Source organism: Bison bison, unplaced genomic scaffold (assembly GCF_000754665.1).
Source record: "Bison bison bison isolate TAMUID 2011002044 unplaced genomic scaffold, Bison_UMD1.0 scf7180017864535, whole genome shotgun sequence".
Taxonomy (NCBI): domain Eukaryota; kingdom Metazoa; phylum Chordata; class Mammalia; order Artiodactyla; family Bovidae; genus Bison; species Bison bison.
The window spans coordinates 9,854,048-9,869,704 of NW_011495084.1; the positions used below are offsets into that span (position 1 = coordinate 9,854,048).

At 39.8% G+C, this 15,657-nt stretch overlaps 1 protein-coding gene across 1 annotated transcript in view; it reads right to left on the reverse strand.

Moving 5' to 3' along the window:
- Positions 1-15,657, reverse strand: part of KITLG (KIT ligand) — an 86,656-nt gene that overhangs the window by 40,784 nt on the left and 30,215 nt on the right. The window contains exon 3 of the mRNA XM_010832079.1: positions 8,924-8,986. Within this exon, the coding sequence (XP_010830381.1) occupies positions 8,924-8,986 (63 nt within the window). The remainder of the gene's footprint in view (positions 1-8,923; positions 8,987-15,657) is intronic.

Here is a 15,657-nt window from a genome sequence, read left to right on the forward strand (position 1 = left end):
CTCATGATGTACTCTGCATATGAGTTAAATAAGCAGGGTGACAATATACAGCTTTGACATACTCCTTTTCCTATTTGGAACCAGTCTGTTGTTCCATGTCCAGTTCTAACTGTTGCTTCCTGACCTGCATACAGGTTTCTCAAGAGGTAGGTCAGGTGGTCTGGTATTCCCATCTCTTTCAGAATTTTCCACAGTTTATTGTGATCCACACAGTCAAAGGCTTTGGCATAGTCAATAAAGCAGAAATAGATATTTTTCTGGAACTCTACTGCTTTTTCCATGATCCAGTGGATGTTGGCAATTTGATCTCTGGTTCCTCTGCCTTTTCTAAAACCAGCTTGAACATCTGAAGTTCACGGTTCACATATTGCTGAAGCCTGGCTTGAAGAATTTTGAGCATTACTTTACTAGCATGTGAGATGAGTGCAATTGTGCAATAGTTTGAGCATTCTTTGGCATTGCCTTTCTTTGGGATTGGAATGAAAACTGACCTTTTCCAGTCCTGTGGCCACTGATGAGTTTTCCAAATGTGCTAGCATATTGAGTGCAGCACTTTCACAGCATCATCTTCCAGGATTTGAAATAGCTCAACTGGAATGCCATCACCTCCACTAGCTTTGTTCCTAGTGATGCTTTCTAAGGCCCACTTGACTTCACATTCCAGGATGTCTGGCTCTAGGTCAGTGATCACAGCATCATGATTATCTGGGTCATGAAGCTCTTTTTTGTGCAGTTCTTCTGTGTATTCTTGCCACGTCTTCTTAATATCTTCTGCTTCTGTGAGGTCCATACCATTTCTGTCCTTTATTGAGCCCATCTTTGCATGAAATGTTCCCTTGGTATCTCTAATTTTCTGGTCCCATCACTTCATGGCAAATAGATGGGGGAAAAGTGGAAACAGTGGCAGATTTTGTTTTCTTGGGTGCCCAAATCACTGCAGATGGTGACTGCAGCCACAAAATTAAAAGGCGCTTGCTCCTTGGAAGAAAAGTTATGACAAACCTAGACTGCATATGAAAAAGCAGAGATATCACTTTGCAAACAAAGTTCTGTAGAGTCAAAGCTATGGTTTTTCCAGTGGTCATGTAAGGATGTGAGAGTTGAACCATAAACAAGGCTGAGCACTGAAGAATTGATGCTTTCAAACTGTGGTACTGGAGAAGATTCTTGAGAGTCCCATGGGTAGCAAGGAGATCAAACCAGTCAACGCTAAAGGAAATCAACCCTGAATATTCATTGAAAAGAGTGATGCTGAAGCTCCAATACTTTGGCCACGTGATGTTAAAAGCCCAGTCATTAGAAAAGACCCTGATGCTGGGAAGGATTGAGGGCAGGAGAAGGGGACGACAGAGGATTAGATGGTTGGATAGCATCACTGACTCAAAGGATATGAGTGTGAGCAAACTCCAGGAGATAGTGATGGACAGGGAAGCCTGGAGTGCTGAATTTCATGCAGTTGCAGAGTCAGACATGATTGAGCAACTGAACAATAGTCATACATTGGACAGTAAGGATGGACAAGCAAAATTACAGAACTCCTGCCCTCAGGAAGTTTATAGGTAAATAGATTACAACTAAATAATTGCACAAATAAACAAAAGCACTACCATTCTAGGAGTACTATTAAAAGTTTCTAATATGAGGGTATGGCTTCCTCAAGGAGAATAAAGGCTTCCTTCCTTAAAGAAGTGAAATTGAAAATGAACTTGTCAGACAAACAACAAATGCTAGAGAGGGTGCAGAGCGAAGGAAATTCTCCTGTGCTGTTGGTGGGAATGTAAATTGGTGCAGCCTCTGTAGAAAAAAGTATGGCAGTTCCTCAGAAAACTAAAACTTGGGCTACCATATGATCTTTAGCAATCCCACTCCTGGGCATATACCTGGGCAAAACTACAGTTCAAAAAGATATATGCACCCCTATATTCATAGCAGCAGTATTTACAATAGCCAAAACAGGGAAACAACCTAAATCTCCATCAACTAAGCTGCTAAGTCGCTTCAGTCGTGTCCAACTCTGTGCGACCCCATAGACGGCAGCCCACCAGGCTCCCCCGTCCCTGGGATTCTCCAGGCAAGAACACTGGAGTGGGTTGCCATTTCCTTCTCCAATGCATGAAAGTGAAAAGTGAAAGTGAAGTCGCTCAGTCGTGTCCGACTCTTAGCGACCCCATGGACTGCAGCCTACCAGGCTCCTCCGTCCATGGGATTTTCCAGGCAAGAGTACTGGAGTGGGGTGCCATTGCCTTCTCCAATCTCCATCAACAGAGGAATGGATAAAGAAGATGTGGTACATAAATACAACAGAAAACTACTAAGTCTTAAAAAAGAACAAAATAATGCCGTTTGCAGCTACCTGGATAAAACTTCACACCAAGTGAAGTAAGTCAGAAAGAGAAAGGCAAATATCATGACATCACTTCCATGTGGAATCTAAAATATGGCACAAATGAACCTATCCACGAAACAGAAACACTCACAGGCATAGTGATCAGACTTGTGGTTGCCAGGAAATGGGGAAGGAATGTGGGGTCGGTAGATGCCAATTACTACATTTAGAATGGATAAACAACAAGGTCCTATTGTATACCACAGAGAACTATAGCCAATATTCTCAATTAGCCATAATGGAAAAAATATTAAAGAATGTATGTATATGTAAAACTGAGTCATTTTGCTGTATAGCAGAGATTGACACAACATTTATAAATCAACTACTGTTGTTCAGTCAATAAGTCATGTTCTACCCTTTGTGACCCCATGGACTGCAGCACACCAGGCTTCCCTGTCCTCTGTCTCCTGGGAACAATCAACTATACTTCAACTGAAACATTTTCTTTTAAAAAAGAAAAATCATAGAAGAAAAAAAAAAGAAAATGAAAGAGGAGTTATCCCAAGAAAAGGATTGACCAGCACACTAGGTTCAGAGAAAGACTTGCAGGAAAGGAACAGGGGCAGCAAGGAACATGTGAGGCTGCAGGACTGAAGAAGAATTTGAAAAGGTGCCAGATCACCAGAGTCTTGGAGGCCATGTTTAAGGAGCTTCTTTTCCTAAGAGCAACCATTCAAAGTATATGAAGAAGAGGGATAAAATGACCAGGTGTATTTGTTTTGAAGAACCACTGTCTTTTAAAGAAGAGTTGAAATATCAAGTAATAAATCCTTGACTGGTGAGGGAGATGTGAGAAGACCCAGAGGGGGCAGACCAGCAAAAAAAGGTACAAATAGTTGAGAAAGTGAAATCGTCCAGAAGGGAGGAAGGGTGCTGCAAAGGGGAGATGGCTGGGATCCATGTTTTTAGGATAACATTATGTATTGCCAATGACTTCTTTGTTTAACCTTGACTTTAAAAAAAATAAAAACTGACATGACAGTAAAGACTGGTTCATGTAAAAATCAATCTACAAGAGGAACTTTGATGAAGGAATGTACATGGTCTTCAAGTATCTTCCCAAAGATCCCAGCTTAGTTGTTAATGAGTAAATACACAGGAATAGTGGAACACCTGAACCAGGGGATTAAAACAAGCAGCACTATGGGGAGAAGATGGACACTGTGCCTCTGGGTGTGATAACTAGAGGACACATCATTCCTTAATGTAGCATCACACCTTGGGATGCGTATTCTGACAAGATGGTTGGAAGGCATCACTGACTCATGGATTTGAGCAAGCTCCAGGAGACGGTGAAAAACAGGGAGGCCTGGTGTGCTGCAGTCCATGGAGTTGCAAAGAGTCAGACAGGACTGAGTGACTGAACAAAAACAACAGGCTGAAATCAAAGTGACCACAGATTACATGGTGTTTCTTCTAGAGGCTCTACAGAAGAATCTCCTTCTCTGTGTCTTTTCTAGCTTTCAGGGATCTCCCACATTCCTTGGCTTGTGGCCCCTTCATCTTCAAAGCCAGGGGTGTAACACCTTCTCTCTGGTTCCTAAACTCCCTCTCATAAGGATTTATGTGATTAGATTGGGTCCACCTGGATATTCCCAGGATACCCTCCCCATCCTCAGATCCTTAATTAATTCTGCAAAGACTCTTTGCCATGGAAGGTAATATAGTCACAGCATGAGACATCTTTGGGGGACCATTATTCTGCCGATCATAGATAGTATCAAAATGCAAATCATGATGCTAGATTAGATCTTGTACCAGAAGAAAAACATGCCAGAAAAATTTGGTAACATTGAAATACAGCCAACAGATTGAAGTATTCAGTTACTGCTAAATTTCTTCAAGTGGACAACTGTGGTTATGTAAGAGAAAATACTTAGGAAACACACACTTAAGTATTTAGGGGTAAACAGTCATTTTGTATACAACTTACTCAAGGGGTTTAGATATAAGCATACAGAAAGCAAGAATTTATAAAGCAAATGAAGCAAAATGTTAAAAACAATTGAATCTGTATTAAAAGGTATATGGGTATATATTCTTATAATCTGTAAATTCGAAGTATTTTCAACTAAAAAGTTAGATAAAAAGTGGTAAGTATGTAATTTAACTAAAAGCGAATTAACTTTATTATGCCAATACCACAAGCAACTCATAGTTTATATCATTTTAGAGAGGCCAGAATGACTGCAGATTCAGCAACTCAATTTCTGTTCTTTCTACAACATGACTAGTAAGTGAAAAGGATCAGAAACATTTAGGATTTTTAGGCTAAGAATTTAAAGGAAATCCTAAGTTTGACAATATTATAGTTTCAAAGAGTTTAAACTAAAATTGGTAATTATCGTTAGATTTAAATACCAACCAGTGGATCATACCCGGCTATTTGTGAGAGACAATCTGCTGGGTAATTTTCTAAAAAGGCACTTAGAAAAGTAACCTCCCCTTTTCAGGAGTATCTGGTTGATTTTTAAAACCAAACCAAAAAAAAAAAAAAGTATTCTATTCTAGAGCTTTCTTCTGCCCAGGGCCTCCAGCAGAATTTTATTGGTTTGGCCCCAGAGACTATTTCTGGTACCCGTTCTGGCTCCCACTCCACCCTGTATTGTTTAAAGACAAAAGATAAGGCAAATAAGCCTGAGCCTCTCCACTGGGAAACTCCTCTGGTCTTGGAAGAAACTAACATTTTTAAATGAAGGTAAAACAAAGCATATGACCCCCTGTTTCTACCCAAAGGCTATGTTCGGGTTTGTTTTTCTTGCCAACTGTGGTAGCCAAGAACAGAGTTCCTCCAATTGTGCCAGGATGGTATGCCAAGACCAAATAATAGAGGATTTTTCTCAATTACAGAAACAAGGGGGAAAAAATAGGTGGTAATGAATCATTTTATTTTTATAAGTTAGCTCTTGTTAGCACCAGCCAATACGGAAATCTATGATTCGGCACAATCTATGATTATACCAGCACAAAAGAATCTATTTTGCTATTTTTAGTTTAACACAATTGTTTTTCAAAGAGTTGCATGATTTCTTTAAATGAATTTGGCAGTCCCAGCCTAAGTGCTTCTCTAGTCAGAACAGAGTATGTCTTTATTACGTAGATGCTTCACTGAGAACTCTTTACCTTGCTATTAATAGATACCCACATGAAGGGTTAAGAGTCAGATGGCCTAGGATTTCTTTTTAAGACTATCACTTTCTAATTGTTTAACCTTGGTCAAAATGCTTCTGGTTTATAAAGCTCAAGGTGTCATTTGTATAATAAGAATCACAGTAGCCATCCTGCTTTCCTATTTTTCTAATCATCCAAGAAGATAAAAATGTGAAGTCATTTTGCAAGTAGAAAAGCATTATGAAAAGGCCAGCTACACCGAACCCCGTAATTACTATTTTTTGAACATAAGGTTAATTGATGTATGTTTGTTTGTTTCTTAAAGTGTCTCATAAAGTGCTCGCTCCATAGTTTTCCCTAAACAAGTACTTGCTGAATGAGCAGATGATTAGATCAATTAAGGTTCAGGCTGCTATAAAATTTACATTACTATGTCAAAGAACTTCCCTTGTTCAATAGGACAGAGATTGACCTAGACTTGCTAGGTCAACAAAGAGGTACCTGGTTCAACAAGAAGGTACATGTTCTAAGGAATTCTACGGAATTTAGTAGATAGTAAAGATTTTAGCATGGACTAATGAAAAGAAATATGTCTTTCAAGAGAATGCTCTTGCAATGACAACCTTACAAAGTGTGGAAGACTTTTTAAACACAAGCACTTAGTGATGTGCTTATTTAACTTATACCCAGAGCACATCATGTGAAATGCCAGGCTGGATGAGTTACAAGCTGGAATCAAGACTGCCAAGAGAAATATCAACAACCTCAGATATGTGGATGATATCAATCTAATGGGAGAAAGCGAAGAGGAACTAAAGAGCCTCTTGATGAGGGTGAAAGAGGAGAGTAAAAAAGCTGGCTTAAAATTCAATATTAAAAAAAAAAAAAAAAAAACACTAAGATAATGGCATCAGCCCCATCACTTCACGGCAAATAGAAAGGAAAGAGGTGGAAGCAGTGACAGGTTTCCTCTTCTTGGGCTCTAAAAGCACTGTGGATGGTGTCTGCAGTCACAAAATTAGAAAATGATTGCTTCTTAGCAGGAAAGCCATGACAAACCTAGACGATGTGTTAAAAGGCAAAGACCTCACTTTGCTGACAAAGGTCCATATAGTGAAGTCTAGGGCTTCCTGGTAGCTCAGCTGGTAAAGAATCCACCTGCAATGCAGGAGACCCTGGTTTGATTCCTGGGTTGGGAAGATCTCCTGGAGAAGGGGAACAGCTACCCACTCCAGTATTCTAGCCTGGTGAATTCCATGGACAGAGGAGCCTGGCAGGCTACAGTCCATGGAGTAGCAAAGAGTCAGACAAACCACGTGATTTTCACTTTCACATGGTCTTTCCAGTAGTCACATACAGATGTGAGAGCTGGACAATGAAGAAGGCAGAGTGCTGAAGAATTGGTGCTTTTGACTGTGGTGCTGTAGAAGACTCTTTAGAGTCCCTTGGACTGCAAGGAGATCAAACCAGTCAATCTGAAAAGAAATCAACCCTGAATACTCTTTGGAAGGACTGATGCTGAAGTTCCAATACTTTGGCCACTTGGTGCTAGAGCTGACTCATCAGAAAAGACACTGCTGCTGGGAAAGATTGAAGGCAGAAGGAGAAGAGGGTGACAGAGGATGAGATGGTTGGATGGCATCACCAATTCAATGGTAAACTTGGGCAAACTCTGGGAGGTGGTGAGGGACAGGGAAGCCTGGCAAGCTACAGTCCACGGGCTTGCAAAGAACTGGACATGATTTGGCAACTGAACAACAACAATTTGCTGCTAAGTCGCTTCAGTCGTGTCTGACTCTGTGCAACCCCATAGACGGCAGCCCACCAGGCCCCCCCGTCCCTGGGATTCTCCAGGCAAGAACACTGGAGTGGATTGCCATAGTGACATGCTTATTAACACACTTGAACTGGTAATAATTTTGATGGATGTGTCCACAGAAAGGACTCAAAGTCAACTTGCAAGAAGTCAGTGTGTAATAAGTATTTTTGGTGTTATAAAAAGATGTCAATTTGCAGAGCAGAGAGTAACCCAAGTGGCTTTAAATTAATTCAAAGGAGCACAATACAGTAGTTAAAGTGAATCAACATGGAACATATTATGTGTCAAAGCATTTTGCAAAATATGAGCAAGTTGTAAAGTCATATATGCATTATAATGGTATCAACATAAAATATGCAAAACATGGAATCATATATATATATGGATGTAGAGTTTGCTATCAAAGTATAAGAAAGAGTAGGGCTACTGTGGGCTGTTACACTCAACACAACTCTGAGGGGATGGTACCCTCATGTCAAGCCCTGAAAACATGCATTGGAATGAGAAACTCCAGCTCAGAATACTTATTCCTAAGAGATAAGCTCTCCCTAAGAGAAAACTAGTACCTAAGGGTATAGGAGAGAGGCATATATGGGGCTTTAACTATATTTATCATGATTCACTATTAAAAAGTACATTTGAAACCTATTTCCAGGGCAAGAATAGAGATGCAGAGGTAGAGATTGGACTTGCAGACATGACGGGAAAGAGAGGGATGGGGGAAAGGGTAGAATGAATTGGGAGATTAGGATTGACAGATATGCACCACCATATGTAAAACACATAGCTAGTGGGAGCCTGCTATCTATATATAAAAGCACAAGAAGCTCAGCTTGGTGCTCTGTGATGACCTAGATGGGTGGGGTGGAGGTGGGTGGGAGAGAAGTCCAAAGAGAGAAGGGATATATGCATACACATGGCTGATTCACTTCATTGTACAGCAGGAACAACACTGTAAAGCAGTTATACTCCAATTAATACAGCTGAAGCAAATATTGCAAAATGGTAGCATCTGACAAGTTATGTGACGGGTCCACAGGCATTACATTAGTCCCTATACGTGAAATATTTCTTCATGTCTTAATACTAACACTACATAATTAGAACCTCAATGAAGATTTTTGGTTACAGTCATAAAAGCATACGTACAATCATAGCTACCTTTTTATTGTAAATTTTGAAGAATCAATCACACTGCAAATAAATTCAGAGATAAAACATTTTGTGTTCTCAAATTAAATAGGAGACTTATATAGGACCTCTTTCAGGTATGAAAGTAATTTACATAATTTTACACTTGAGCCTTTGTTTGTAGGAAGGCTGAAAGAAAAACAGAAGTCAGTGGCTAGCTATAAAGAAGGTGATCTTATGTGCTTTGGGAGTATAGGGGTAAGATACATGCTGAAATGTTCACCCCAAACCAAAATTTAGCAGTTGCCTGAGGAAAAAATATAAATATACAAGTCAAATTCCAAAGATACCTTCTTCAAATTCTGACAGTTAGCAAACTCTTAAATGGCAGATAACTTCCTATCTCAATATGAATGACCCCGTTTCTTTTGTCAGCTACCACAATGAAACCCAGAAATGTACAGTTTACATACCAAAACGTCCATCCCGGGGACATATTTGAGGGTTATCATATAGTCTTTGGGAAGATTTGCCACCTACAGAGACCAAAAGAAAAAAAAAATCTGTAAGAAAATCCATACACATCAGTAAATCATATTGTTTTTAGGGGTTTAGAGAAAAACACCTGCAAACCCAGGATGCTTTTAAATTACCTCTGATTTTCAACATTTACATACATAGTGATTTTTCATTCTTGATTTCCCTTTGCAATCAAAAGCACTCTCCAGAAATGAAATAATAATACAAATCTTTTTTCACTCCAAATTCAGTTATGGGTGGCTAACTATAATTTACTGAGTTTGGAAACATGATTTGAATTTCAGCTTCCATCTGTGGTCTTGGAATTTCCCTTCAGGACTATTTTCCTATTTATTCCTCCGAAGGATCAGTAACACAGTGTATTTTTCTCGTTAAGTGGTTCTCCAAGTGATGCGTCAACGGCACCAGGGAACCTGTTAGAAATGCAAAGTCTCAGGCCACACCAGACCTACTGAATCTTACTAAACAAGTCCTCCAGGTGATTCTGATGTGTGCTCAAGTTAGAGAACTACTGTTCTATGTTAATCCTAGAAAAAAAAGTGTTAAGTTTCAAAAGAACAATGATACTTACAAGTTGCACATGCTTTATCAGTTAATTAATTTAGAAAGATTCAGTTTTGTGATATAATGTAACCTACTTGCCTGGGACTAAACGTATGAGATGCCTCAAATGTTTAACTAGCTTCCTTTAAAGACTTTCAGAAAATATCTAACCCATTTCCATCATTCATTGTGGCATAAGTTGAACAAGCACCTGATTTAGAACCAGGAAATTTAGAACAAATCTCAACTCTACTTTGGTTTCTCTCATCTGTAAAGTGGAGATAAAAGTATCCATGTCCTATATACACTACCACGTATAAAATAGCTAGCTAGTGGGAAACTTCTGTATAACAGGAGCTCAGTTTGGTGCTCTGTGGTGACCTATCACAGTGGGGATGGGGGTGAGACTCGGCGGGCGGAATATATGCATACATATGGCTGATTCACATGGTTGTAAGGCAGAAACCAGCACAACATTATAAAGCAGTTGTCCTCCAATTAAAAAAAAAAGTACCCGTGTCTAAGAGTCAATTTAAGAATTTAGATGAGTGTGCCAAACATCATAAACAATCAATCCATATTCTTTACTGAGAGCTATACTGGAAACTGACTTCCAAGGCACAAGTTCTAGTAAGTCACAGAGTTTTAAGTTCACTTGTCTCCTTTTCTACATATCACCAGCTCTGACATCTCACTCTTCTAGAACAGTTAAAATTTCCTTCTGTAGAATATGGCCCATTTATTTTATGTACAAATTGACTTAGCCCGCTGGGTCTTAAAACAATAGACAATGTAAAAATGAGGTTTTGCTCTATTATATCTTCAGTGGGTCTCCCTGCTCCGGCAGACTCATTTTCCCCTTTACCCTGTTTCTTAAATCATCACTATTCTCCATCGTGAGCTAGTACCTGGTGCATATTTTCAGGCTAGTTCATCTCTGACAAGACTCCCAGAACACAACCCTTATGTTTCTTCTTGGCTTTGCCAATAGCTTCTAGAATTTGAGAACAATTTGCTGAGAAAAGAATCTAGGTAAAGGCATATGCAGTCAGAGGGGAGCCAAGGGAGGAAGGGATCCCATCATGCGTGCTACCATCCAACGTCCAATGGAACCACCTCCCTCTCATCTCAGCCTCCAGCCTAACACTTACCAAATACTTACCATGTTCTAGCACTGTGCTCATTATGGGCTTATGTTGTGTGATCGCATCCAACCCTCAGAATCACTTTCACGTAGGATTGCTAAATTAATGAATGAAGAACTTAAGACTCCAAGAGGTCAAGTAACTTGACTGAGGTCACACGACTACTACCTGTCAAGTCTGGACTAGAACTCAGGTCTCTGACAGAGGGGCCTCCATTACCTCTCAGCTCAACTTACACATGGTCACCCATTTAGTCTCTGCACACTTGTCCCAGATATTTCCCACTTGTGAGGCTCACCAACATCCCTCCTCGTGCCACCCGCAAGAGAACAGTCAAGTCTGCACTGCTTACTGAGAACACATCTGCACTGCCACAGAAGGTGGCCTTCTTTAAGTTCAGGGTGACTTTTCACAGTAACGTTCTTTCTCTTGGTCAAACTTCCCATCATGCTTCCAGGATTTCTTCTGTCTGTGGATCTTCACCCCCATATTTGAAAAGCAGACGGACCTCATCATTTTATGTAAGCCCTGGTGGAAAACAGAGCTAACAGCTTCACAGGTATAAAAGCTGGAATCAGAATGAGCGCACCATTCTGTTTTGTTACGAACCAACAGGTAAGTGAAAGCCATTCCAGATGGAGAAATGGCACAAAATGGCAGGTGTTCTGAACACAGGCGCTTGACAATCTAGCCCCCTTCCTTATGCACAATTAACATTATCAGAAAATAAACACAGAACTGATCAAATTAGTATTCAGAAAACTTATGATCTGAGTATGTACCAAGAGAACAGAGAAAATGTAAAGATCCGCTGGCCAATTCTGTTTTGTTAGTAATTGACATGTAAAAAATTGGTGCAAAAAAATCAAACAAATCTTACCACACTGGGTTGGGGGGGGGGGCAGTATATCATAATAATTTCTGCCTTAAACTGATTTACTGATATTTAGTTTCTAAGGGAGCTGAAAAGGAATACTATTTTTGAAAAATGCTTTAAAATTTTAAAAGGTTTTGGACACAGTCTCTGCCACAACCAAGATACATATTATTGGGCCTATTTTACCGAACAATACATGGAGGCTCAGAGGGGTTAACTGGCATCTCAGGGTCACAGACATGAGTACACAGTGCGAGTGAGCACACAAATCCCGGCTCTGAGTGCTGGTCTCAGCAGTTATCTGTGGATCAGTCTGCGCGTTATTACTTTCTTGGATTGCACTGGTTCATTTCCAATCACATTTGGAAGAGAATTAAGGAAGTCAAGTTGTATATTTTTTATGGCCACTTCATGAATTATTATATTACTTTCTAAGCATTCACAGTATGTTGAATAGCATCCAAAAGGCACAGATAACCTCGTGATAAATTCAGTTTCTCTTATGCATGGTGAGCACTGCAGAAATCTGAGAGAGTAGAGGGAGCCTTTGGCCTGGAACTAGGAAGATAAGCTGTTCCTTCGAGGCAGTTACTTTGACAAAGGACTCCCAACACAGGTCCTGGGGACACACTGCTCAGGCTGGATCCAGGTCCTGCCACGTGCTAATTCAGAGATCTTGGGCAAGTTACCAAATCTTCTTTAGCCTCAATTTCCACATAGGTAAAATGGGAATCACAGAACTGAGCTGGTATTAAGACTATACAAGGATAATGTAACTTATTTAAAATACTTAGTTATTTAGTGTTGTGTGTAAACGAGTACTTATTAATTGCAAGGGAGAGGGACATCTGCAAAGACAGAGACATGGTAGACCAGGGGCAGATCATTCAGGCTCTAGCCAGCCCACATCAGTGAGGGACCTGAATGTTGGGCCACGGAGGCCAGGTGGGAAGCAGTAAGGTTCAGTGGAACCAGTTCCACCACTAGATCCCTACAGGTCACTGTTGTCTTAGGCACATCACTTCCTCCCTGTGGAACCTATACCCCTCATCTGTAAGATGAAGAAGTTGAAGGAGAAAATTACTAAGAATTCAGTCGGATTTACCTTCCTCGTGTAAGCAGTGGTGCTACATTGAGTGTGTTTAAGCAGGAAGAAAACGTGATAGTCAATTTAGGAAGGTTAGTTTGGAAGTACTCTTGCCTGGAAAATCCCAGGGACGGAGGAGCCTGGTGGGCTGCCGTCTATGGTGTCGCACAGAGTCGGACACGACTGAAGCGACTTAGCAGCAGCAGCAGCACTTTGGAAGTATGTACTAAAGCAAAGAGAGAAGAGAGACCAGGGGCAGTTTAGAAGACCAGTGGGAGAGTACTGAACACACATTAAATATTTTTACAGAGATTAAAAGCTGAAAAAGCAGAGATATGCTTTAGATTCCAAGGAAGCATCCTGCTGGTAAGGTTATATGGATTCATATCCAAGGCTACAGATTTTGTAAACCTAACTGTCCTGGTAAAATAAGTTCAGGGCAAAAATTAAAATGAAATAGAACCTAAATGATGGAAAATTTACCAAATCTCAAGTTATTCCAATGAAAGAAATGGTTTGGAGTGTAAGGATTTAAACACTGTACTAGATTAGAAAATGCATAAAACTTCTGAAACAAGTCACTTTGTGATATGATGGGCTTCCCTGGTGGCTCAGATGGTAAAGAATCTGCCTGGGATACGGGAGATCTGTGTTCAGTCCCTGGGTAGGGAAGATCCCCTGGAGAAGGGAATGGCAACACCCTCCAGCATTCTGGCTTGGAGACTCCCATGGACAGAGGAGCCTGGTGGGCTATAGTCCATGGGGTTGCAAGGGGTTGCACACAATTGAGAAACTAACACTTTCACTCAATTACTAGACAGGCCCACTTGCTATCTTTTCATTTTTTTGGATATCTTAAGGATTGATCATACTCAGTGACACTAGGGGGGAAATGCCTAAGAGAATAGCATGTGGAAATGCTAGAAACTCGGCCAAGAAAAAGTCTTTGCAAGCCAAACAGTCATTGGCTGCTTACCATGCCCTGCAGAAAAAGAAGTCAAAGTCAGAACATTTAACTCCCTCTCTAGATCACTGATCTAAAAGATTTGGATCTCAAGATCCAAACATCACTGAGGTCTCTCAGTCTTGTGAAATCAGTGGCTTTTTGGACATCCTTGGTGAGATACTCGTCTCAGTTGTTTCTGTCAAGATCTTGATAAGAATCAAAACGCAATGATAATAACTCATGATTCCCTTGACCCTACATAAAGCAGCGCACACATAGTTGACCTTTCTGAGGAAAGAGTCCAGTTCTCAAAATCTCTGAGACACAGAGAAGTTTAAGAATCACTGCTGATTCTTAGAGCAAAAAAAGCCTTCTATGCATGTACTTAAAATATCCCAGTAATACCCCAGTTTACTCCATGCCACAGCTTAGTGTAACAATGGTTGTTCACTCTTCAGAAATAACACAGAACAAAGCTTTTGCCTTTTTATTTCCCCTTATAAGCCATTTCTTGTTAATACTGACTAAAAATCTAACCAGGTCAATCGCTTTTTTCTTTTTTAAATAATAACTCAATTAGTGATTTAGAAAAAATTAACATGACAACTCACAAGCCTTTCTGGGTCTTTTCTCAGTGAAGAATACCTAAATAAGTTTAGATGATCCTTGTCTCCTTCAAATAAAAGAGATTAAAAACATTTGGTCTCTACCATCTAACACAGGGAACTCTACTAAATGCTCTGTGGTGACCTAAATGAGAAGGAAATCTAAAAAAGAGGGGATATATGTATAACTGATTCACTCTGTATGCAGCAGAAACTAACTCAACATGTAAAGCAATGATACTCCAATAAAAATTAATTTTAAAATGTTGGTCTGCTTCATAAACATACCTTATGATGATGACTCCTGTTAAATAGTACTAATCTATAATTTCCTAATCATAAAATAAGATGACTTCTACCTAGCAAGTACAATTCAAGAGGATAGAATGATAGTTCTTAAATTGCAGTTGATACTGACATAAGTAAAGACATCATATATTATGAACCGGGTTCTTATGTTCCAGAGATGGGCAGTTATGGGTTCATACCTCTATTCATCTCCCAGCTTCCAAGTGAGAATCATCAGGTTACTAACCATCACTAGGCTTCAGCTGCCTAATCAATACAGTGGTGCATTAGTCAGGCTTCCCTTTGACCCAGACAGTAAAGAATACACAGGTGGACAAAATCATTACCTTCTAGGGTTGCAATGACTAAAACAGAGAATCCACAGACAGTGCTTTGCATGGTGCTTAGATGTTCACACAATAATATCTGCTGTAAAAACAGTCAAGGGGCAGGAGATACTGTACCTAAGTGGTTTATCTTACAAGGGAAGAACAACATTTTCTTTATGATAAGATTTACATGCTTGGCAACACAGCTAGTCAGTTTTTACAAATATTATTTCTAATATACTCTGTCCTTTAAATACTAAGTCCAAAATTTACTTTAAATAGAGAAAAAAAAATGTACTGACTACAGGAGTAGAAAGTAAAATGCTAAATATTGCAAATTAATAAAAAATCAACTTTAAAAACTATCCAGCTATCAAACCATTGTTCTTCAATGGTCAAACAAAACTATGGGGGACCTCTGCTTTTAAAGAGAAGATATACTTAGAAATGGGGAGACTCAGAGACTCCAATTGGAGAAGGAAATGGCAACCCACTCCAGTGTTCTTGCCTGGAGAATCCCAGGGATGAGGGAGCCTGGTGGGCTGCCGTCTATGGGGTCGCACAGAGTCGGACACGACTGACGCGACTTAGCAGCAGCAGAGACTCCAATCCTCCATTTTAATGCAGTGATAATTCTATCCAAACATTGTACTTGAAGAGAATAAAAATTCAGCACTATTCAAAACAGTCCACTCGAAGTGTGAAATTTGTTATCTAAGAATATTTTTATAATCTCCTATTATGTCAAACTATAAGAGGCATGTATTAATATAATCTGTTTAAAATAATTTCCTACTGAAAGACCAGGAAAGCCACAAATTTCTGACTTTACCCTACTGATCTATAG